Below are 25,178 nucleotides of genomic sequence, written 5' to 3'. Positions count from 1 at the left end.
TAACAACAATGAGATGTTGCAGAGTAAGAGACAAATCTCAGAGATTATAATAGTAAAATTGTTTAACAAGAGTAACATTTTGCAGCTATTATATAGCCATGTCCAGCGATGCTGAGCAGGTGAAGCCTATGTCTAATTTTTCAGTGAACAGGACTCATCTCTTCTTAACCTTGGATAAGCCTCACCGACTCTCTGTCCCCTGCACATACTTAAATGTAAAGGGGCAGATTTATGTTAAATGGCACATCCCCAGGCATGCACCAGTTAACGTGCACCGCTGCTCTGCCACCCATGGTGTGCCGCATTTACAATCAGATAGGAGAAAGCTACGTCAAAACCCTGCGCCTGCTTGAAGCAGGCATAGGTCTTGACGCAACATTGTGGAGATGGGGCACCCCTGAGCCTTGCTGGAGCTGCATCGCACTTGCGATACAACTCCAGCAATGCGCCACCTTTACGGCACAGATGCGTCACGCATCTGTGCCATTTTTGCCCCATGCTGCGCCGCATTGTAAATGCAGCACACCATGGGTGGCGGAACAGCAGCGCAGGAGGACTGGCACATCCCTGGTGATGCGCCAGTCATCATAAATCTATCCCTAAGCTTCTTATCTTGTTAGAGATGAACCGCCATATGTATCATCAAACTATTTTGCATTTCCTAAATAGCGAATTTTAAGGGATAAATAGCGATTCTTTACCATTCCTAATTTGCGATGAGCAAATTGCTAATTGCAAATTACCCATTCATTTCCATGGGCCAGGAGGCCCATAGGAATGAAGGTGCAATTTGCGATTAGCAATTAGCTCATCGCAAATTAGGAATTTTTCCAAAGGTGCAGGGGTGTCTCAAGAACACCCTGCTGCACCCCCTGAAAAAGAAATTTGGGGGCATATGGCGCACATACACGCCCTAAGGGCATGTATGGGCGTCATATGGCACCTTTTGTTTTTTGCAAAAAAAGCTTTTTGAAAAGAATTCGCAAATTACCACTAACTAGAAGTTGGTGGTAATTTGCAAATCCTTAATGGCATTTTTTGCATATTTTTTGTTTGATACATTGCATTTAAGGAATCGCAAAATTTGCAAATCCTTCAGTGCAATCGCAAAATAAGGAATAGCAAATTTTGCTATTCCTTATTTTGCATCAAACTTGTTTGATACATACCATTTGTCTAATTAGCATTCGCAAAGGCTGAAATTCACAGAATTTTGGCCTTTTCGAATGCTAATTAGCTTGATACATATGGCCCCAAGTGAGGCCTGTCTTGCAACATGGTGCATCTTTTGCATCACTGCTGCATCGGTTTCATGTGGCACGGTTTTTTTACACCATGACACATCTGCCTAAATGCATCAATTTGTAATTTTGTCGCATCATAGCAAATCTTTTGCACCGCCGCTGCATCAGAAAAGTGACGCACAGTGGCGCAAAAGAGGCATACACCTATCATAAATCTGTCCCTAGCATTTTAAATGATTAATTCAGGATGACGATAAGGTGTGGCCTATCCAGAGGTTTGTTTAAGGTGAGGCCTACTCAGGATTGCAGATCAAAGTTACACTTGATGAACAATACAGAGGAGATAATACATGTAAAGGCCTACCAATGAAGTAAGTTATGTCCACTTCATTGTGCCAGTCATCATAAATCTATCCCTATGCTTCTTATCTTGTTAGAGATGAACTGCCATATGTATCATCAAACTATTTTGCATTTCCTAAATAGCGAATTTTAAGGAATAAATAGCGATTCTTTACCATTCCTAATTTGCAATGAGCAAATTGCTAATTGCAAATTACTCATTCATTTCCATGGGCCAGGAGGCCCATAGGAATGAAGGTGCAATTTGCGATTAGCAATTAGCTCATCGCAAATTAGGAATTTTTCCAAGGGTGCATGGGTGTCTCAAGAACACCCTGCTGCACCCCCTGAAAAAGAAATTTGGGGGCATATGGCGCACATACATGCCCTAAGGGCATGTATGGGCGTCATATGTCACCTTTTGTTTTTTGGAAAAAAAGCTTTTTGAAAAGAATTCGCAAATTACCACCAACTAGAAGTTGGTGGTAATTTGCAAATCCTTAATGGCATTTTTTGCATATTTTTTGTTTGATCCATTGCATTTAAGAAATCACAAAATTTGCAAATCCTTCAGTGCAATCGCAAAATAAAGAATAGCAAATTTTGCTATTCCTTATTTTGCATCAAACTTGTTTGATACATACCATTTGTCTAATTAGCATTCGCAAAGGCCGAAATTCACGGAACTTCGGCCTTTGCAAATGCTAATTAGCTTCATACATATGGCCCCAAGTGAGGCCTGTCTTGCAACATGGTGCATCTTTTGCATCACTGCTGCATCAGTTTCATGTGGCACGGTGTTTTTTACACCATGACACATCTGCCTAAATGCATCAATTTGTAATTTTGTCGCCTCATAGCAAATCTTTTGCACCGCCGCTGCATCAGAAAAGTGACGCACAGTGGCGCAAAAGAGGCATACACCTATCATAAATCTGTCCCTAGCATTTTAAATGATTAATTCAGGATGACGATAAGGTGTGGCCTATCCAGAGGTTTGTTTAAGGTGAGGCCTACTCAGGATTGCAGATCAAAGTTACACTTGATGAACAATACAGAGGAGATAATACATGTAAAGGCCTACCAATGAAGTGAGTTATGTCCACTTCATTGTGCCAGTCATCATAAATCTATCCCTATGCTTCTTATCTTGTTAGAGATGAACTGCCATATGTATCATCAAACTATTTTGCATTTCCTAAATAGCGAATTTTAAGGAATAAATAGCGATTCTTTACCATTCCTAATTTGCAATGAGCAAATTGCTAATTGCAAATTACTCATTCATTTCCATGGGCCAGGAGGCCCATAGGAATGAAGGTGCAATTTGCGATTAGCAATTAGCTCATCGCAAATTAGGAATTTTTCCAAGGGTGCATGGGTGTCTCAAGAACAGCCTGCTGCACCCCCTGAAAAAGAAATTTGGGGGCATATGGCGCACATAAATTTTAACTACATTCCTTTACCTCAAAAACGATTTTCAAGTCATAATTTGAAAACACTGCCCACGGGGAAATGACTTAAAATGTCCTTAAGACACATGAAAGTGTTTTTTTTAAAGCCTTTGCAAGTTTTTGGGTCACTTTTAACATGGCTATGTAACTCAAACAGTCAAAATCTAAATTTACCATGCACAGGTGGGACCATATTTACAAGGAATGTGCCCCACGGGGAAAGGTCTTTTAATGTAATATGGGAAAAATGACATCAGAGACACTGAAATGCCTTATAAAGAAGCATACACCATTATATCCTTGTCATAAATTTACAAACCATTCCTTTTCCCCAAAAACGATTTTCAAATCATAATTTGAAAACACTGCACATGGGGAAATGACTTAAAATGTCCTTAAGACACATGAAAGCGTTTTTTGATTGCCTTTCCAGCATGGTTGGGTCACTTTTAACATGGCTATGTAACACAAACATTCAAAATCTAAATTTGCCATGCACAGGTGGGAGCATATTTACAAGGAATGTGCCCCACGGGGAAAGGTCTTTTAATGTAATATGGGAAAAATGACATCAGAGACACTGAAATGCCTTATAAAGAAGCATACACCATTATGTCCTTGTCATAAATTTAAAAACCTTTCCTTTTCCCCAAAAACGATTTTCAAATCATAATTTCAAAACACTGCACATGGAGAAATGACTTAAAATGTCCTTAAGACACATGAAAGCGTTTTTTGATTGCCTTTCCAGCATGGTTGTGTCACTTTTAACATGGCTATGTAACGCAAACATTCAAAATATAAATTTGCCATGCACAGGTGGGAGCATATTTACAAGCAATTTGCTCCACAGAGAAAGGTCTTACATTAAAATGGGAAAAATAACATCAGAGACACTCAATTGCCTTATAAAGAAGCATACACCATTATGTCCTTGTCATAAATATTATAACCATTCATTTTCCTCAAAAACGATTTTCAAGTCATAATTTGAAAAGACTCCACAGCTCCTATGCACAATAACACCCTGTCAGTACTAATACGTCACATTTTCTCCAATTACATTTTCTCAAAGAAACAAAATCTATTTGTAAAACACTTGAGACAAAGCAACATTTGAAAAACACAACTTTCTTCATAATTTTCTCCTTAAAGCACACTATTCTCTATCTAAATTAAAGAAATCTTTTCTCACCTTAGCAAATACTTTGAGTTTCAAAACAGTCTCAGAAACACACCAATTTGTCTTCAGCAGAGCAAAAGGTATGCACTCCAGAGTCTGCAGCTATCAAAAGCACAGAAATGCTGTAATTCTTCACACATATCTCTCATGTCTCCCAATCAAAACTCTTCCCTCACTTTTTTCAAATCAAAACCCTTCCCCCCTCTGCCCTTTCTGCCTTTTTTGCATAGCAACCACCTCCTTGAAGGCCTCTGGTGTTTGCAAGTTCACACAACAATGTTGCAATTGAACTCTGAACTCTCAGTGCACCTCATATCCAGTGCATTCTTTCATGTAATGATTTTTTCTTGACCACTCAAAATACATCTTTCAAAGAACTCATCCATGCACCCTAACTTTCTGTTTTCAGCAATCAAAATCCACCAATCACTGTTACTGCTTCATTAACACAGAAACTCCAGAGTTTTTTTCATTTTAAACTCTTATTTTTTCAACTGCCATTTCATTGCCACACTTCATCTGACTGCAGGAGAACCTGCTCTCACCATGTTTTCTGTCTGGATTGTTGGACATAGTTACATCTATTGGGCTCAGAGGTATGCTGAGAACAGGAATTTACCTAACCTCAATTTACAAGATGTGGAAATTAAGTGGTTTGGCCACAGAGGATTAAAATGTCACCAATTGATACCATTGGTGAAAACCTTTATGCATTTGCCAAAACCTGACCTGTTAATTGTGCACTGTGGAGGTAATGATTTGGGCACTTTGACTGGGGTAGGTCTGGAAATGCTTTTAAAGGACACCTTTGAGCAATTAATGGCACTTTTTCCTCAGACTGCCTTGGTATATTCAAATATATGCCAAAGACAGAAATGGAGGTGGTCAAACCAATTTTGTCCACAAATTGAGAAGTCGAGGAAGCATGTAAACAAATCTGTTTCAGCTTACATGAGAGACCATGGAATGGGCTCCCTGTACAACAATAACTTGCGTTACTACATGCAAGATATCTACAGAGGAGATGGAGTTCACTCCTCAGATGAGGGCAACAGAATTTTCATTCTGAATTTAAGACTGTGCATTGGTACCTACTTATAAGTACCTAAATGTACCATAAACCCAAAAGCTCTTCTCAGAGCTACCCTACATCTGATCACTCACAATTATTATTTTACTCTAACATTTTTCACTAATTTTCAACAAAGTACGCTCCCTGGGGCGCTACCCGGTACGCGAACCGGGAGCTAACCTCGCTAAATTTTTAAAAAAATGTTTTTTTTTCACACATATGGGCCTCCTCAGCCACCCTCAGAAAACCTAGGGGGTCAAGATAAGTCTACCGTGCCCCCTTCTACCCATTCTGAACATTATTTGCCCTCCATCTTGTATCTTAATTCGACCGAAACACAAAATGGTGGACTCCCGTAACGCTTAAGGTTCGCGAACCGGGGCGCTCGCCAGTTCGCGTACCGGGTCGCTCCCTGGGAAGCGCACCATCAAAAAAGGTGGGAAAGTAGTTTACAGAAAAGCGACTGGAGACAATTTCACCAAATATAGATTAGCTCATACTACATACCAATGCCTACCATTTTCACAAATTTGATTGAAATTCCATTTAACCATTTAGCCTGTAGACCTCTCTAAATACCCTGAGGTAAATTACTTCACAAAACACATCTGAAGTGTTGGAATTGACAACCAATTAAAATGTTACTTTCATTTTCTACTTTTTTTACCTGACATTTGATTGGCTATGTACCTGAATATATATAAAGGAAGAGAGAGAAACACAGCCATTTTGACTACTACTTCCTGAACTACATTGTAAGATCATTTTCACTCACAACTTAAACTTGTTTTTAGAAGGTGAGATATTATTTTATAAATTTGAAAACATTTTCAGATAGTTATATACTATCCCTCTGTAAGAGTTAGACATTGAGAAAGGCTTCTTTATTATAATTATGGATTGATTTAGGTTTCTGTGGTATAATTATGAATTTACTTAGGCTTCTTCACAGGCACTTTTTAATAGTACTACTTCACGCCTGAAACCATACAGTGCCCATAGATTACTTCTCTGTTATAAACTCACAAGTACCTGTCTGAACTTAAACCCAACAGTGCCCTATCTCTACTGATATAATTATTTTTTATGCAAATTACAGCAATAAAATGGAAGGTGAGCAGAATATTTCCTTCGAAATTGTTCTGGAGAACAACACAGAAAAAGATATTGAGGATAATGATGACTCAGATTTCATGGATGAATCACGGGACCATGAATTAGTTCAATGTGTAGAATCTGTGGATCATTTACTTCATTATGATGACGGTCAAATGTGGGAAGTTATGTTCACTCAACAAGAGGACATATCTGACAGTCAAATGTTAGACATTCTACTAAATTTTGAAAAACAATCCGAAAAATAAAATTATATGTAATATTAAAAAATTATTTGAGTCTTTAATCATTTTTATATGTAATTCATAAACTAGTGAAATGTTAGAAATGTTATTAAATTTTGAAAGACAATTACATTAATAAATAATTTTTTTAAAAATTAAAAAATTAAAAAATAATCAACAAAACCAACAATCAATTAACATACAGTATTTGAAAAGTCTATCATTCTTTTTTCCTTATAGTACGCTGCCCAGAACGCTTCCCGGTTCGCGAACCGGGCGCTACCCACGCAAAAAAACAAAAAAAAAATGTTTTCTTTATTTGCCCCGCGGGGCCCTTTTAAAGCCTCCACATTAAACCTAGGGGGTCAGGGAGGATCTACTATGCCCCCTTATGGTCATTTCCCCCTTTGTTTTGGCCTCCTCTTGTCTCTCAATCCTACCGAGAGACAAGATGGCGGCCGCTCCGGACTGTTTAGAATGTTGACAGACACCGGAGAGCCAATCAGCTTCGCTACGCGAAGTTCCGTTACGCGTAAAGTCCGCGAACCGGAGCGCTGCCCGGTCCGCTGTTACAGATATATATCTTTTTTTGAACGTTAATTTCTCAAAATCCACTGAAGCACATATATTGAGACCTAGCAAAGGCACATCGGGCTACCAGTCCCTACAATTTTGCCAAGTTTCGTGGAAATCCATTCAGCCGTTCGGGCTAAAAGTGAGGCCAACCGCCCTATGGAAAACTCAATGTTAAAAACACGTTTTGGGACCCCCCTTTTTTCTCGGCCCCCCCTTGACGAACCCCCCCCAAATTTCCAGGGGCTGCTCAGAAACAAAATGTTCCATTTTCCAGAAAATTTCAGCCAATTCCGTCCCCAAACGCCAAAGTTATTAGACATAGAATTTTCAAAAATCCCATAGAGAAAAAATCCTAACTATATATACCTACTGGCGACCGCCAGTAGGTAATACACACATATTTGACTATTTATTGAGTTCCCTTAGAGGAGACGCATCATGTGATCAAGCTCCTGGAGAGAAGTGAAACACGTCATGGCAGGTTTTATGCCTGTTTAATTTGTAGATTTTCATTTTAATAAAATCACACTGCTGCATCCACCAACGTTGTGTGGGACTCTTTAAATTCCTTGGAGTACTTGAGGTCCTTGCCTGTAGATTCTGCCTGAGTGAGTGGCGGACAGGAATCTTCATTGGATATATATATGCATATACACATACATATTCCCAAACAAAGCCTCCGAGCTTTAAAGATGCACTCCACAGGGGCTTGGTTCACAGAACGTTTTATTGGAAGAAACGGTTGTGACGGCACAATTAATAACAATCCCTGACGCGTTTCAGTGCCTCCGGCACCTTAATCATAGGGCAGGCAGGAAGGAAAGCCAGAAATTAACTACCACATATTTTACCCATCACGCATGTGCTTTCCAGTAAGCAATAAAAAGTTCTGTGAACCAAGCCCCTGTGGAGTGCATCTTTAAAGCTCGGAGGCTTTGTTTGGGAATGTTAACACAAGGCAGGCTCCGGCCGTGGAAGATTGCACCGCCGAGAACACCGGAGGCAGGTCTGTGTAGCTGTGAATCATCACAGCTTGTTCCAGCGCAGGGGACAATTTACGCAAAAGTGGCTCAAGAACTGCTGAATGGAATTATGCCAAATTTGGCAAAGAGGTAGTCCTCAGTTCAGACTCGTGCCTTTTGCTTAAATGGTGTCAATCTGTTCAGTAGTTACTGAGAAAATTACAGTTAAAAGCATTTATATATCTATGGCCGCAATGGATCAGCCTTCCATGAGTGCACCATAAGCCAACCCTTCCGATCACGAGCTGAATGCTAATTGGCTGTCTAGTGGTTGTCAACATTTGAAACCAGGAACTGTTGATAGCCATTTCGTGCCTCGGCAGAAGCAAGGCTGAAGAAGTCAGTGGAATATGTGTGCAAAGCGTAGAAAGGGGTCAGCGTAGAAATACTTTAAAAAGACCCGGCAGCTGCGTGTAGGGTGCGCGGAAAATTAATAAAATAAAACTGAGCTTTTTTTATAATTAGCCCCCGGGGGGGCTAAATACCGGGGGCAAAATTATAAACTTTTATGGGGGGCCCAGAGGGGCCCCCTAGCCCCAGGGATCGTCACCCCCGGGGGCAACAAAAAATAAATTGTAGGGGGAGGGGTCCGAGGTCCCCAAAGCCATGGGGACCACCACCCCCCTGGGCTTTTTGTATTGTGGGAGGGGGACTGCGTGGCCCCCTCCTGGCCCCCTCCTGGCTTGTAAATCTGCTACACAGTGTTCTGTCTTACTTTGCTTTCCTTTCTGTTATGTAAAAGATCCTAGTTAAATATAACGGTTTCTGTACAGCCAGTACTTTTCAACCCTACCCCCAAACTGCTTACTGCCTGTTACCATAGTAACAGTTCATGGAACAGTTAAGTGAGCACAGAGGTAAGAAGTTCACCACACAATGTTGGTAATCGAAACAGTTACTGTGCTGGAGTTTTACATTTTTTCCATAGGAACCGTTATTTGTAGAAGAAGTCAGTGGAAAATATAATAAAAATAATAGCAGGGGTTCACTGGGGCCCCCCACAGTCCCAGGGCTTCACTCATGTTGGGAGGGGGGTGCAGTAGGCTGTGGAAATTATATCGGGAAAACAACAATGTGGCTTATTGAGGCTTTTCTTTAATATAAATGTGGAATAATGTTTATTTTTTAGGCAGTGTTCACTTTTGTTACAGATATAGTCACTTTGTTACAGGAAATTTATTAATATGGAGGACGGCGTGTTCTGTATGTGTGCGTGGAACAAATTTAATGTTTAATTGGCTAAGGTGTTCCAACAGCAAGCTTAATGTTCATTGGATGTTTTCTGCAATTCACTTCTGCTTCGGAGAGTAGCAAGGACATCTAATTGGCTTACATGTTGTAAGGAGGACTTTCCTGAGCTTTATGTTGGTTGGCTGCGAACTATTGAAAGTAGAAGTGTTGCCAGCCATTCACTTGCGCTGTGTGGAGTAGGAGGGACATCTGATTTGCTGAAGTGCTACAAGGAGGACGTTCCCAAACTTAATGTTGATTGGCTGTAAACTGTTGAAAGTAGAGCGGAACCGCTCCGTCACAAGCACAGCCCACCCGAGGGCCTAGAAGGAGCGGTACCGTCATAAGCGTCGGAGCGCCGCGCGGCCGCCCCACCTCCTTAGCGCTGCGGCAGAATTGCCACCGCAGCGAAAGGGTTAAGTGTTCAAAATCATTCTGGCGGACTAAGCCATGGAGGATATTTTTCAGTAAGATCACATAAAGATTATTTCAAGGCATACAAAAATGACTTCTCTAAAAATACGTACTCATTGCCCACTCGTTTATTTAGTTCTTTTGATAGTGGTCCAGCTTGGAACTCCAGGTTAACTTCTTTCAAACTCTTCAGCCCGACCCTGCACTAAGCAAGGGAGGTTTACTCCATGCAAGGCCATTGCTGGCGCCCCTAGAATTTACTGCCTGTTCGATTAGCACCCCTCAGTTCATGCCAGCTCCGTATGATTACACTGACTCCCAACATATCCTGTCTGATGTCTGTCTGCGGGCAGTGCTTAATTTGTAAAAGGATAAGTGCTGGTGCCTGACGTTTTGCTTAGAAGCCCTTGTCCAGCGCAGTCGAAAACCATGGGGTGTCAAGTGCCAACGCCTGAAGGTGGGCTAGCCAATAGATTAACAGGTAGAGCCCAGCGAGAGCAGAGCCAAGGGTAGGCTCTACGACCCCATGCACCAGCCGAGCCCAAGAAATATATGGGATGTAAATCATGCAGCAAACATGTTAGAATGTGGCAAGATGTTTTAAAAAATGTTTTAAAAACATACTTCTTAAAACACAGAAAGCATTTAACCTCCACACATCAGTTTGTGTCTCTGCAGAGAGAAGTATATATTAAAAGCAACAGTTTTTAAATACAAAACTAAGAAACATTCCTGCCCCACCTTGAAGACAACAAGTGAACTAAGATGCACGCCAGTTGTCCTGTATGCCCTGTATGTGTCCCTGGACTCTTATTATACACACGGGATTATTAAGGTTTATAAATTAGTTAATTAAATCAAACACAAGAGAGGGTCTTGTAGAGCACACATCCTGAACTCACATATTTGATGGTGCTCTAATATATGATAATGAACATAAAGTTTGATCAGTGACAAAGTATTTGCCTAGGATTACACAGCTGGTCAAGCAGGCAAGCCGGGATTAATGTCAGCCTTTCCACTTTCACACTGTGCAATTCAGCCATTAGATGGGGATCTCTTACTGACATCCAAGGTTAATACTGTGTCTTAAATTCTTGGAAGAGGAGATTAGTGGATGGGTAACAGGCTGAATATACATTTTATTTTTAGCAGGGTCACATCGCATGAACCCTTCTCATGGAAAAAGGGCATTTCACAACAGACACAGGCTACTTTGCATGTTTTTAATGACACAGATCGATTTAACGGAACTACAGGATGCGGAGCCCAAGCCAGATTCAAACCTGGTCCCTCATGTTTCCAACCGGGCCTCGAGCTGAGCCAGACCCAAGTGTCTTGCTCCAGCCTGTCTTGAGTTTTCAGTGGCTCGCCCATCTCTATCAAGCCTGTGTAGTCTTCATTCCACCTCCCGCCTCTTTCATTCACCACCAGATGCTACCTGTCCCTTTATCTTGTTCCTTCAGGTTGATTTTCCCCCTTCCTTTTTAGGTCAAGCCGGAGCAGCGCATGTGCTGCTCTGCGAAGCATGCTGTATTTGAGTATGGACTTGAAGCTGACACCCATATTTTCTATTGGCTTGTGTCATTGTCCTTTGTAAATGCTGGCATCTGATTTGTTAATAGGCTTGTTAGTCCCATATTAGTACTGCCTTGTCTTCCCTTTTTACCTCCCATGAGGACTGGCACTTTTACTTCTGTTGTTACACGGTATGTTTTATTTAGTCTGTGAGCACTATTTTCTCGAATGAGCTTCTCCTACAGCAGGCACGACATGCTTTCCTGCAACATTCAGCATGGTATGCGCGCTTTCACTTTCCAAGCAGCCCGGGACAATGGTGGCTGCTTCTTTGAAATGAAATAAGTCTCGAATTTACAAGAGTTTGAGCTATTGCCATTGGGAATGACAATGCCTTCTATATATGTATTAATTATCAAAACAGATAAATAAAAGTTATTGCCATTTACAATGCCAACAGCTTAAACTCTCACAAATGCGAGACCTATTGCATTGCAAATGCTTGAATTTTTTTTTCTTTGTGTTATCTGCATGGGTGAAATCATGACTTTTGGCATGCATTTTGGGTGTTACTAAGCCTTACTAGCAGATAGTGTTTTATGTAGTTTCAGAACCTATAACAGTTTTTAACGGTGCTTTATTAAATATATTTATAAATATATATCCACTGAAAATTCGAACAATTGATTAAAATCCTATGTGTTAAAAAAGATTAAACATCTGTACATATTCACGTAAAAAATAAATGAGAGGATGCAGTATCTTTGAATTACAATCATAGTTTTATTTTACATAGCATAACTTGATAAACTGTGGTTGCCTAGATGGAACTTGACTGATTCTTAGTTTATTATTTGTGATGTGGCGCTAACCTCGCTTGTAAAGCTTCTCGTTTTGTGTCGTCCATCTGAATGCATTATTGCCTCCTGGTCATTCGCGTGTAATAATACATTCCAATCTTGCTGCGCTGTCCTTTACCATTTACTGGTTCATATTTTTTTATCACATGGGTCAATAATTAATGTGACAAGGATCGTCAGCTGTACTTCGTTGTCTCCGTAGGTGGTCCTGGCTCCGGCAAAGAGGGCCTGTGTGAGAGGATGGCGCAGAAATACGGAGTAACCCATCTATGTGAAGCAGATCTGCTCAGAAAAGAATCTGCGTCATCCTCCGAGAGAGGCCGGCTCCTCAGAGACGTCATGGCGCGTGGCGAGCAGGTGCCAGGGGTAAGCTGCAGCTCCATTTACAGTAGCATTCAGCCCACAAGTGATTTAAAAAGCGGTTTCTTTACTTGTGATTCAACAACTGTGGTCTGTAAAGTAAACCAGAACTAATCCTGAAGAGGATTAGTTGGTAAACTGTTTATGAACACATGCGGTACACCTTTAAAGCATCATATTCATTGGTGTGATAGTTGCTAACTGCGGGTTAAAAATGTGTATATTGCACACGTGAGTAATCTCGAGAATAAAGCAGGAAATTGAACTGACTGGTGTGGCCCAAGTGGAAGTAAAGAATGCGGAGCCTCTTCAGCTGTTCATTGGATGTAAGTGACTTATATGATAAAATACCTCCTATCATATGCCATATATAGAATTATATATGGGTATTTGTGAATTACGGGAATGTTTTCTACCGCGGTATTCAGGGTGACATCAAATAGATAAGAACAAAGCTGGAGTATATTCTGTTACTCAGATCCCCCAGGTGAAAAACATCCCTGTAATTCACTTTTTACTCATCTATAATTTAATGTTATGAACGGTCCCTAAAATGATCTGCCTATACTTTCAACTGCTACACGGAGGCAGAAAGGTGGGGGGAGTCATACATAAATTGGCCTTTCTTACTGGTCCCAAAGGAAAGAAGCATTTGCCATGCAAATTAGTCAAGCATTTGTGAGACTTGGAGGTTTTGGTGATATAAATGACAGTCTCTTTTATCCACGTGTTTTAGACTGGAGTGTAGTGGATGTATGCAGTGTGGAATTATCTGGATTGGATTGAAATTGTTAGTTGTGGAATTGTGTGGTGTGTAGTGGAATTATGCGGCATGGTGTACAGTGGAAATATGTGGATAGTAATGATGTGGTGTTGAGCGTACTGGAATTATGTGGAGTTGAATTGTGTGTTAGAGTGTACTTATGTGGAATGGCTTTTAGTGTTGTGGAGTGGTATGTTGTGGAGTTTAGTTATGTGGTGTGCTGTTGAATTGTGTGGCATGATGTGGAATGCTATGGTGTGGATTGGATGTATGTTATGTGTTGCGTATTTGTGTTGTTGAATTGAAATATGTGTTTTGTTGCTGAATTATGTGGTGTGGAATGGAAATGTATAGAGTTGAATTGTGTGACGTGGAAGTGTGTGTCTTTGAGTGAAATTATGCTGATTGGAATTATGTGCCTTGGTATGGAGTGTATTTGTATGGATTGTGTTACTAAGTTTAAAAATTATGTGTGATGTTTGGTGGCCAATCTTATTTACGTTTGCCATGTAAAGCAGGATCGATAGAACCTCCCTGTTAATACCTGCTCTTGCAATTGCCACCTTTATTTTTAGGAAGTTATAAAATTCAATATCTGGTAGGTTGTGCAAGTGTTTTAGTGTGTGGAAGGTGAGCGGGACATTGAGGTTTTCTAATTGGTTGGTAGTAGAAATACCCCGTTCGTACCAAGCGTTGATGTCTAGTACCTTGTCCTTGTATTTTATTTTGGTGTTGTGCCAAATAGATTCTCTACTCGTGTTTTTAATGCTCCGTTCCATCTTTTTGTCGACCTTAAGGAGGGCGTTCTTGGTGTATTTAAATATAATATTGCTGGCTTTGGGGTGTTTATTAGCCGTAAGTAGGGCCAAGGGGTCAAGACTTCCTAGGACTGCTCTCTCTAATTCCAGCCATACCGGTGTGTACGCCTGGTTAGGTGAGATCCAACATATCCCTTGCTTGGCTAGGCATGCAATTTGGAAGATTTTAAAATTGGTGAGGCTTAAGTCCCCCCAGTGTTTTGTTTACTCTTAATTTCTGTAGGCTGATCCTGGGTTTCTTGTCTCTCCAGAGGAATTTATTGATCAGGTTGTCTAGTGGAAGTCCTCTGTGGTTAAGAGCGGAAGCATGCTGAGCAGGTAGTTGACCATGGGTGAGCTTTGCCCAGCCAATGTAACATTCACCTACTCATGTCAAACGATATGACTACTGTAACCCTCACGGCGTATAAGACACCAGTATTGCCTTCACTGTATATGTACTGAAACATTTTTTCTAATAACTTTTTCTGAAATAAAAAAAAAAGTTTAGAAATTATGAAACATAATTACAATGAAAGGCAACCTTTCGCTCACACAATTTTACAGAACCTTATAATAATATGCAAAGGCTTGTCGGACTATCAAAGTGAAAACATGCAGAGTCCACCCCCAGGGACATTTGTGTCAATGAATTGTACGAGGGGCAAGAACAATGTGGGGTGATGCTTTGGTTACTAATGGTCCTGGGGCTTTCCACCACTGTGCTTCTAAACAAATTTTGCAATGGGAATTCCACAAATTACAGCGGATGTGCAGTACCTGCTGAGCTTCCATCAGGCATTGGCAAAGCCAATAGGTCTCAACAATGCAAGATCTATTAGCTTTGTCAATGTTAATGGTTTCAGCATTTCATGGCTAGATGGTAAGTGTTCCTTGGCAGATGAAGCTCCCACAGCTGACACGCTGTTACTCCTTTGTGAAATCACGGGCATAAACACTGGCATTAGTTCCACCCCATGAGACACTTCGCTTGTGAGTGGATGTAAGAGACAGTTCACATGCGTCTCAAATGGAGGAAGATGATAGGTGGTGCTGCAGGAAAGAACAAGTGAAGGGCTGTTATGGAGAAGAGAGTCCTGGTACAAACTGTCATAAAGAAGAAATGACACAAGAAGAGAACTGCCAAAGAGAAGAGTCGAAGGAACATCAACGAGGAACATGTTAGACAGTTGTTATATTTGTTGTTCTGGCAATCAAAGTGCTATAAATAATCTTGCATCATTCCCTCTGAGATTACCATCAAGTGATCACAAAATCTAAGCATGGCTTGTAAAAGAAGTGTAAGTTTTTTATGTATGGTGTTAAGCAAGACCTCTACAGCATACAACATGGGGCAATGTAGTTGCCCATTTCAAATATAGCCAAGGCCTTTTTGATGTTACAAAAATGTTATGTATAATGTACTTAGTCTAGGGCTTTCGGACAGACCTTTTCATCCATTGGTCCATCATTCACATTTTTTCCCACTCTCTACAGCATACAGCATTGGGTCACACTTGAGCCATTGGCGAACTTCACTATGAGTAGAAATAGTCTGCTAGCTCACAAAAGCTAGTTCCCTTCAGTACCATGGACTAGGCAATTGGTGCTTTTTGAGACCCAAAAATATGTTTGCTTTCAGCCATTTTTTTACATTAGAGTTTTGAACAAAACAAAAGAATCATTGACAATTCCAAAAGGCTAATGGCCAGCGCCATACATACTGTCTTTGTCAATGGTTGTTTGATTAGCCTTGTGCCTTTTCTTCAATGAACTCGACAAAGAACAGTGCCCTGAGGAGGATTCATCATTGTACCCATCTATATATCATCAAAAAAGCAGTTGTTTATGATACATTATGGGTGATCATGTTGTGCTTTTATAATAGCAAAAAGAAAAGTGAAACCAGTATATGTAAATTATCTCACATAAATCACCCAGGAAATGTAAACATAAAAAGGGGGTTAACCTTGGTATGTTTTCTGAGATGATCTCGAGATAAGAGGTGGCAGGCTTTAACACTCCCAAGAAGCTGGGTCTGTAAAGTGACACCGGTGCAACAACACTGCCACACCCATGGAAGGGGTGGCATGATACATTTTGCTTCTGAGTGTTTTATGTTTTTCTTCCCACTTAAAGCCCTGCCTGCAGGCCTGGTTATCCAAACAAGCTGCATCTTTTACTTCCCTGGGTGAATGAAGTCCAACATCAGGGAAGGGGATGTTAAGATGGCTCACTGCAGGCCTTTCATGCTCACGGACATAACAGGAGGATTCCCTTGCCTCCTCGGGCCCTCAGGCTCATCCACCCAGGCAGTACCAATCACCCAGACCTATATGTCGTCCTTCCTGCAGGAAATCAAATCCGAAATCACTTTTCTGCAACAGGACTTCAAACTCGGGTTGCAGGATGTCCACAAAGATGTTGTGGAGATTGGCGACAGGGTTGATGGCCTTCCTGCATCTCTCTACTGGACTTTTCTCCCTTCTCCTCTTCACCATACCCCCTACCCCTGCCTTTCTACATTTTGCCTCTTTCCAGCTATTGACCTTTTCCCTCACCCGTCCTTGATCATAGTTCCCACCCTGTTAATCCACTGGACTTTCTTCTGGTAACTTTCCCTCGTCAATTGAGACCTAGCAATCTGACTGATGCCTGATGGACCTACCTGTTTAGCTATTGGGGTGATGGGTTGTGGATTCCCTCCTCGGACGTCTCCTACCCAGTCCGTCTTTGGGCAGCTTCCTTTCGTCTCTCCTGCCGTCTATTCCTTCATCCTCCCCCTTCACACTTCCCCCTTCCCCCTTCTCTCTATTTGTCTCACCTTTCTTTCCTCTCCCAATTTGTTGCTTAATTTTTGACATAATGTGCATTTGTTTTCATTCTCTGTAATATTGTGTAGGCTAATGTAAAGTGCTCTGATTCTTACGGGTCTAGCCAGCACTATATATAACTCATAAATAACGTTCCTCTGAATTCCTGTTGGACATTTGACGACGTCCCATGGGCGTCAATACTGTTTGTACTCACCTTGATACACAAGCAACCTCTGCTGATGCCCGGTGGAGCTGTCATATGTAGCTAAAGAGGAGTCTGGCCCTGGTTTCACCCCCCTCGGCCGTCACCTACCCAGCCGGACATCTGACATTGTTTTCCTCGTTTTTCACATTGTGTATTCCCTCCCTCCCCCTCCTCCTCCCCCTGTGACTCTTTGATTAAAGTGATGTAACAATGTAACCAGTAACTCGCTGTATTCATGTAAAGGGCTCTGATACCTCCGGGTCTAGTAGCGCTATATAAAACTTTTTCAAACAAATCACACAAATATGGAGTTGAATACTTATACAGTACTTAAAGGAGTACGGAAAGGAGGAGGAAAAGGTAGAAAAAAGAAACGCTCTGCCTAGGATGAATGGAACCTGGAAGGTTTTAGCTGAAGAAAGGAGGGTAGTTTATTTATTTATTTTTCCAGGTATGTATAGCTAAACATGACCCCGAAGTATTGGAGCGCTTTACATTAGCACCTTTACACAAATTCACATTTATGTTTTCAAGCACGGGGAAGTTATTTGCCAAAAATCACAAGATGTTGAGACGACGCCGAGAATGAACTTGGTTCCCCAGATCTCAAGTAGACAGCTCTGTCCAAAAGTCGCATGCTCTTTAGTTGCTAGGGAAAAGGGGGAGGGACATTTGACTAGCTAACAGAAGGGCAGGTGAGTTACAAGGGAAAAGGGGAGAGGGCTTTTATAGGCAGCAGGGGAATTAGTAGTGCTGTAAAATGGCATCATGTAGTTACCCTCGGTGAAAAAAACACTATAATCAAAACGATTAAGTCAACGATTGCCAATGGACGACATATTGTGCATCAGCAACAAACAAAAACAAGACATTTTGAAGAGAAGGGTTTTAAACACATGCTTACGCTAAAAACAAGTGTGCTAGCTATTTGGATTAAGTGTGCGAAGGTAGAAGGAAAACAAAATACTATCTTCAATCTCGCTGCTCTAATACATTTTCTCTCTCTCATGAGCAAACAGCACCAATAAACAATAAAAAGATGAAAGCCTCCACAGAGAACCACAGGAGCACCCAGAAAAGACGCATGGTGCGTGCCTGAACTATACAGCCATCATAGAAGCATACTACCCATTGGTGGAAATAAATAGGAAGTTCCTGATTTCAACATGGCCATCCATTAATTGTGCATGGAGTACAGCAATCAATGAAAACGAACAGAGAAGCGGAGAGCGGCATTGCGTCTAGTTCCAATTAAGATAAATTGTACCGAAATAGCCATCCACGAACAAAGTAACACCATAAATTTATATAATACAGAGTTTTGTGTGCTAGAAAGAACCTCTCCCCACCAACATTGATATTAGTAAATTGTACATATGAATGTGTAAAACAATTCAAAAGACGTTCATGCAGGGTTGACTTTAGCGCTGGTGGTACCTGGTTCGGCAATGTTTGTTGGCACCCCCCCTATCAATGGTGGAGGTGATCACCTCCACCACACATTCCTTCACCACCAACACCGTTTAACAATGCCTCTTAAGGCTCCATTAACACTAACTTTAAGATGCATTTAATTGGTTGTATAGCACCACTCATACCAGTGTAGGGTGTCAGAGCTCTTTGCATCACAGACACACATTACACGGAGACAATCAATCATGTGTATACATTAGTGTACAGGTAATGTCACATAAGACAGAGGGCCACAGGATGTAGGAGTCACAAATCATGCATATTGGTGAGCAGCATTGTTAAAGAATGCTTGAGCTGGAGAAGCACAAACTCAGAATTAAAAATTGAACACCATAGTTGGGGGTTCTCTTAAATAAGAATAATCGATTTCTACCCATAGAAACTCTTTTTGCAACTTTAATATATGCTCTAATCGATACTTTGCAGTGTGCATACAGCTCGTTCATTACAGTTAAAAATTCACTGCTCTATATCAGGATTTTAGCTTATAAACTGAAAGCAACAAAGGGATGTGTCTTTGAAAAGCAGTATCCCACTGACCCATTGCCATCATAAGCATTTTGTGATATGCATGGTACACATTCGTTGCAACAGGCATATTATCCCTATGTGCTATTTTGATGAGTCAAAACTTCCACTAGACAAAATTCCCATCTCTCCAGCAAGAACATTAATCACCAGAGTTATCTTGACATTTGTATTGTTGTCTGGAAATTGCTGGAGGCCAGGAACAGGGCAGCAGGTGCTTTTAAAAGCATAATAAACTTGCAAACACGTCCCCCCTAAAGTCAGTACCCAGTGCGGTTGCATCGGCCGCGCCACCCTTGTGCCAGCCCTTCATTCTTGTGCTGCATTTATGTAGTGTAGTACATTAAAATGCAAATTTATTGGGGACATTCTTCCACAGAGGATACATTTTGGCGTCGGTCCTAAACCAACAAGAGGAGACTTCAAACTCCTCAACCAGCAATCCGGCACAGTACCAGGTGGTGCTAACCAGAGGTCCTGGATCGGAGGGAGAGAAGCGGAAAGAAAAGAACACAAGCAGCATGCATATTAAAGTATTATTTGAAGCGAAACAATGGGTTGTTTTTAAGAAGTTGTTTAACGTTTAAAAAGGTTTAGAGCTGCAGTAGGTAGAAGGCATGGCTGGCTGCTGCTGGCTTCCGAGCTGGTATCAATGCTTGGTCTGGAGAATGGAAGACAGGAAGGACAGGACGAAGAGAGCGAGGGTGGTTTTAAGGGGGGGACCCTTTAAAGAGCATTTAGCCTGGGAGCTGCCTTCGGGAAGAATACAAAAGAATGCCAGATTGAAGGAACTGAGAGGGACAAATGCTGCAATAAAATGTAAGCGGCTACAGGTCTGTGCATCCAACAAAGCATAATGATATTGTACTTATTCTCAGCTTCTTGGAGGAAAAAGGAGGGTCAAAGAGGAAGGACAGGCCACTAGCAAGCAAGTCTTTTTAAAAGACATTGAAACAAACAAATGAGAAGCATAGGAATAGCTTTAGGCCCACAGCGATGTTTACTAAGGTATGCAAGAGGTCGTACGCTTACGCTCGACTTAAAAAGCATTGGCAATTCTTATCTTGTTTTGTCAAGGTTTTTGCAAAACCTTATTTTTAGGGAAGATGTTGGGCTGTCATCAATCTAAACAAAATCATTGCCTATAGATAAATTATTGTAAGAAAGAAGAAAGAAAGATGGAAAATTGAAGAAATAAAGAGAAAAGAAGAAGAAAAATGGAAGAAAGAAAGACGAAAGGAAGGCAAGAAAGAAAGAGAAAGAAAGCAAAATACAAGGATGGCAGAAAGTAACAGAAACAAACAAAGAAAATAGTAAAGGCAAGAAAGGAAGAAAGAAAGAAACAACAGGAAACAAAGTAAGAAGGAAGCAAAGAAAGAGAAATTCAGGAAATTAAGAATCATAGAAGGAGGAAAAAAGGAAGAAAAGGAAGAGGAACTAAAGAGGAGCAAAAGAAAAGAAAGGAGGAAAGAAAGAAGCAAATGAGGAAAGAAAGAAGGACAGAAAGGAAGAATGACAGACAGACAGCTTTCCAAAGTTAAAACACCCTCATGAGCTGATATTTAGAGTCCATGTGAGCTGCTGGTATGGTGTGAAAAAGCAGCAGTCAGATAGGCTATTTTCAAAGGAATTTACAGCAGCATTTGGTAGGAATAAGGAAGTGATTAAGCTGGAATGTGTCCCGTTCTCTCATTTGGTAGAATGTGTCTTGCTATCACAAATGTAGCACAAAGTAAAAAACAAAACACTGGCACTGAAGGGAGCTACCTTGTATGCGGATGTGCCTCTTGTGAAAGGACTAGGGACCAGATGTACACAGCTTTTTTGGCAGTTGCAAATTGGGCTGTTTGCGACCATCAAAAACTTTTAGCAATGTACAAAAGGCAAATTGCGTTTCAGGCCAAACACTGATTCGCTATTTGGATGGGGTGTCCCTTCCACATATCGAATCAGAATGGTAGGTATTAATGTTTAGCGACCAAATTACAATCGCAAAACAGAAATAATTTACCACCAGTTTAAAACTGGAGGTTACCCATTCGCGGAGGGTACTTCCATTCAAATACCCAATCAGAATGGAATGTATTAATGTTTTGCGACCAAATTCCTGTTGCAAAACAGTAATTCTTTACCAGGAGTTTAAAACTGGTGGTAACCCATTCGTAACAAGGGGTCCCCTGGGGACCCCTTCCTCTTTGAGAATGTTAAAAAAATGAATCTGCAAAGTTTCATTTTTTCTTTTTAAAGGAAAACAGGCTACTTAAAAAAATATGCATATATTGTTCTATTAAAAAGCAGTCACATACATGGTGGTCTGCTGACCTCAGCAGACCACCATCCCTATGATGACTTCGATTCTTAATGTGTCTCAAATTGTGACCAACCTCATTAATATGCATATGTTAGGTCTATTTGCGACCCAATAGGAATCTCTAATCAAACTCAAAAGAGTTTCAACATTAGTTATACCTATTTCCTAATTGCCGTTCGAAGAGAATCGCAATTTGGAAATTGGTATTATTAATTGTGAGAAGTTGGCCTGATGTGCAGTGCTCACTATTCTAGTGATCACTATATATCAGTCCAAACAACCCTTATTGATGATTGGTTGTAAGTCAACCTTATAGACCAGCTATCCTAGTAGCATGGATACGAGCAGTCTAAGGCTAAGACTCTAGAGGGCGTGTTAAGCCAGCTGTTTTACCATCACATTACCCCTTGAACACCCAGTGAAAGGACACCACACAAGTTGTTATGAAAATAAACAGTGTATTTATTTATAACAAGACTACCCTGGCTCTTTATGAGACAGGGAGCTAAGCACACAACAAAACTCTTACGAAAATACTTTTAAGTTAGCACGTTACACAAATGCCCGAGGGGCACGAAAAACCATATACGCTAAAAGTGGAATGCGAATTACTAGCAGGTAAGTAGCAGTTCTAATAGGCTTTGGAATCGCTAGGACTTGACTAGGGAATCGTTAGATTACTACTAGGAGGCCTAGGGGACTCGGGTGCAGAGTGTGCACTCTCACGCGGGATGCGGGACAAAGTCTATGGAAACTAGAATTCACAAAGTTAGTGTTCACGGGCGAACCCGACCTGGTAGGAAGAAAACGACAGTGGATCCTGACCCTTGGATAGTGAGGCTATGCTGGGACACCGGAGTGCCGAAGTTACCTAGCCCAGGGGCTGCAGCTGCATAGGTCTGAAAAGACGTCGGGGATCTCGTTGCCGGACCAGGAGCCTGGAAGGAAGAAGTTGCTGGCAGGCGACCAGTGAAGGAAAGTTCGATGGATCCAAGCCTGGATCAAGGAAGAAGAAAACCTGAAAGCAGAGGGGACCAAGTTCTTGAATCACTAGCCAGTGATTAAGTGGGCACAAGGATGGCACCGGGCGAAGTCACCGCAGTCAGGTGAGTGGGCGCTGCTGGGCTCTGCAGTCTCTCGGACCAGGAGGCGTTGTCGGCGACCAGGATGGAGGTGCGAGCTGTCCCACGAAGGATGAAGTCGTTGGCGTCGAAGTTACCCAGGATTGGGCAACAAGCCTTGGCTAATTCAAGCCCACGCGGTGGACTCAAAATGGCGTCTTGAGTGGACCAGGAGGGTCCGGGGTGCTCCTCTTCTGGAAGGGAGCAAGGGCCAGTCTGGAGCAACCAGACCAGCAGCAGAAATGTAGTCGGGCGTCGTCAGGAAGGCCACAAGCCAACGGGCTAGTAGCCAAACAACACGGTGAGCAGCGGAAAGCAGAAGGGCCCCACGCAGATCGTGGAAATGCTGGGGGGCTGCACTTCGGAGCTGGAGCTGCTCAGAGTCGGGGCTTCTCGGACCCCAAAGCACTCACCAGTAGATTACTCGGCGGGCTTGCTGGAAAGAAGTCGTGCAGTCTTGCAGATGGCCGGTCCCTTGAGGTCTCGTCGCACCCACGGTTCTCAGCTGGGCTGTAGAGGTGGGTAGAGGTCAGAGGTGCCAGGGAAGCCGGTTCTCGTCGAGCTGGGCAGTCGGATTCCGGAGGAAGGACTTACAGCAGACCGCAGTGTTCTTGATGGTGCCTGCGGATGCAGGGTGACTACTCCTTAGTCACAAGGGAGAAACCTTAGGAAGAAGTCTTGAGTTCCTTTCGCAGAAAGTAGTTTCAGGATTCAAAGATGATCTGATTTGGAAGGGGGCCAGTCTCTACCTTTATCCTGTAAAAGGGGGCTGGCACGCGACTAGGTCCTGCCCTATGGGTGGGACCAGGAGGGGGGTGGTTACACCCACTTCCTTGGCGGGCTTTTCCCCAGGCCAGGGGCTGGAGTGCCCCTGGAACTGGTTTCAGCCGGCCTATGCACAGTGAGCACCGGGGTGCCACTTGCAGTCACCTTCCTCTAAAGCCCTGCCTACCTACAATACACAAAACCCTGTCTGGGACGGTGCTGGCACCGCCCCTGGCAGGAAACCCTTTGTCCTTATCTCCTGCTCTGGGAGGACTCCCAGCAGCAGGAGGGCAGACTTGTGTCTCGGTGGCAGCATCCATTTTGTGGATGCTAAGGCTCTGTCTGACTTTTAACCGGGTTATAGGTTACATGCATGTCGTGTCCCTCTAGAAGGGTGGAATGCTAACCCCGTCGCCAGAATTGGCGAGGGGTTAGTATTCCAATTCGTATGACACCTTACTCGACATGTTTTGATAAAGCGATACCAGAGTTGGCATTTAACCGCGAGGATTATAATGCACTTAAGAGTATATGGTATGCGATATCATGGAAACGGCTAAGGGATGGATCCCGAAAGCCGCAGACAGGCTCAGCTCATGCTAGAGCACCATCTCACACGATTCCAAGCACTCTGCCTTCAGGATTGTTAAGGCCTGCCATAGGAGTGACTGATAGGAGATCTGTGTGTCCATTTTAGGGTTAGATATAGGTATACTATATCTAAAGCAAAGGGTGATTACACCACCTTGCCCCAGCTGTCAAGCAGCCAGTTGTGTCAGATTTGGATGGCCAGCCAGGGGTGGCATAATACATGCTGCAGCCCCTGGTGGCCCTGGGTACACCTATGCCCTGGGTACCTAGGGTACACTGTACAGGGACTGATAAGGTGGCTCAGTATCCAATTTAGATATGTACCTAAGGTACATGGAATCCATTTTACAGAGAGAGCAGTGGGCCTGAGGTCCTGAATAGCAGGGCCTCAGGTCAACTAAGTCAGAAAACCAGCAAAACACCAGGCAAAAAGTTGGGGGCAACCATAGTCAGGGGTCAACCTTCCTACATAACCCCCCCCCCAAACGAAAGGAGATAAGGCTATCCTTGTCCAGGTAAGCCTATATTGCCTAAGTGGCCATTTAAGGAAGTACCAGCACTGGCATGGTTACCCCCTATGTCATGGTCCACTAAGCAATCCCTCACCCTAAGGGTGTCTGAGGGTCTCCACCATAGGGAATCTCTACCTGTGGTGTGTTTTGTCAAAGAAAAAGGCTGGTGCTGAAATGGAGTACTGAAGTGAGGCTCCACTAATTTTGGGCTCAGCTTCCTCCAATCATTTTCCACCATATAGGCCTTTCTTTCCAAGACTGAGTTGCTTTGGGCTCTCAGGGTCAACCTCTGGCTACCTACAGCTGGAGGTTGGGTCCCTCTGTTTGGCTTACTGGAGGGACAGGTCAGGTCTGGGGCCCTCAGGTCCCAAGTTTGGCTGTGCCCAACAGTGTCCATCTGTGGGAGGTCCCTAACTAATTTTAAGGGGGATCCCTCAGGAGTATGTTTTATTTTCACTTGGCTAGGACTACTAGCTTCAGTGCCCTTAATCTGCTGATTGGGAAATTCTTTTGGACAGGGGGCCCTTTGGGGTCCAACACTGGCCTCCCTGACCTCTACAGCCCTGGGCTGACTGAGGCAGGGTAGAGAGGGGCAGGTTACCTGCTCCAGACTGGGTCCCATCTTGGAAGGGTCCACTGACATCAGGGGTTCTGCCAGGCTAGGCCTGACTACCTCTGTGG

The 25,178-nt window shown here is 42.5% G+C and overlaps 1 protein-coding gene across 1 annotated transcript in view; it reads left to right on the top strand.

The window, feature by feature from the left end:
• Positions 1 to 25,178, top strand: part of AK5 (adenylate kinase 5) — a 2,677,990-nt gene that overhangs the window by 2,273,572 nt on the left and 379,240 nt on the right. The window contains exon 11 of the mRNA XM_078645236.1: positions 12,458 to 12,621. Coding sequence (XP_078501362.1) covers positions 12,458 to 12,621 — 164 coding nt within the window. The remainder of the gene's footprint in view (positions 1 to 12,457; positions 12,622 to 25,178) is intronic.

The sequence above is a fragment of the Lissotriton helveticus genome, chromosome 1_1, assembly GCF_964261635.1.
Source record: "Lissotriton helveticus chromosome 1_1, aLisHel1.1, whole genome shotgun sequence".
NCBI lineage: Eukaryota > Metazoa > Chordata > Amphibia > Caudata > Salamandridae > Lissotriton > Lissotriton helveticus.
This window is presented reverse-complemented; position numbering and strand designations above follow the sequence as displayed.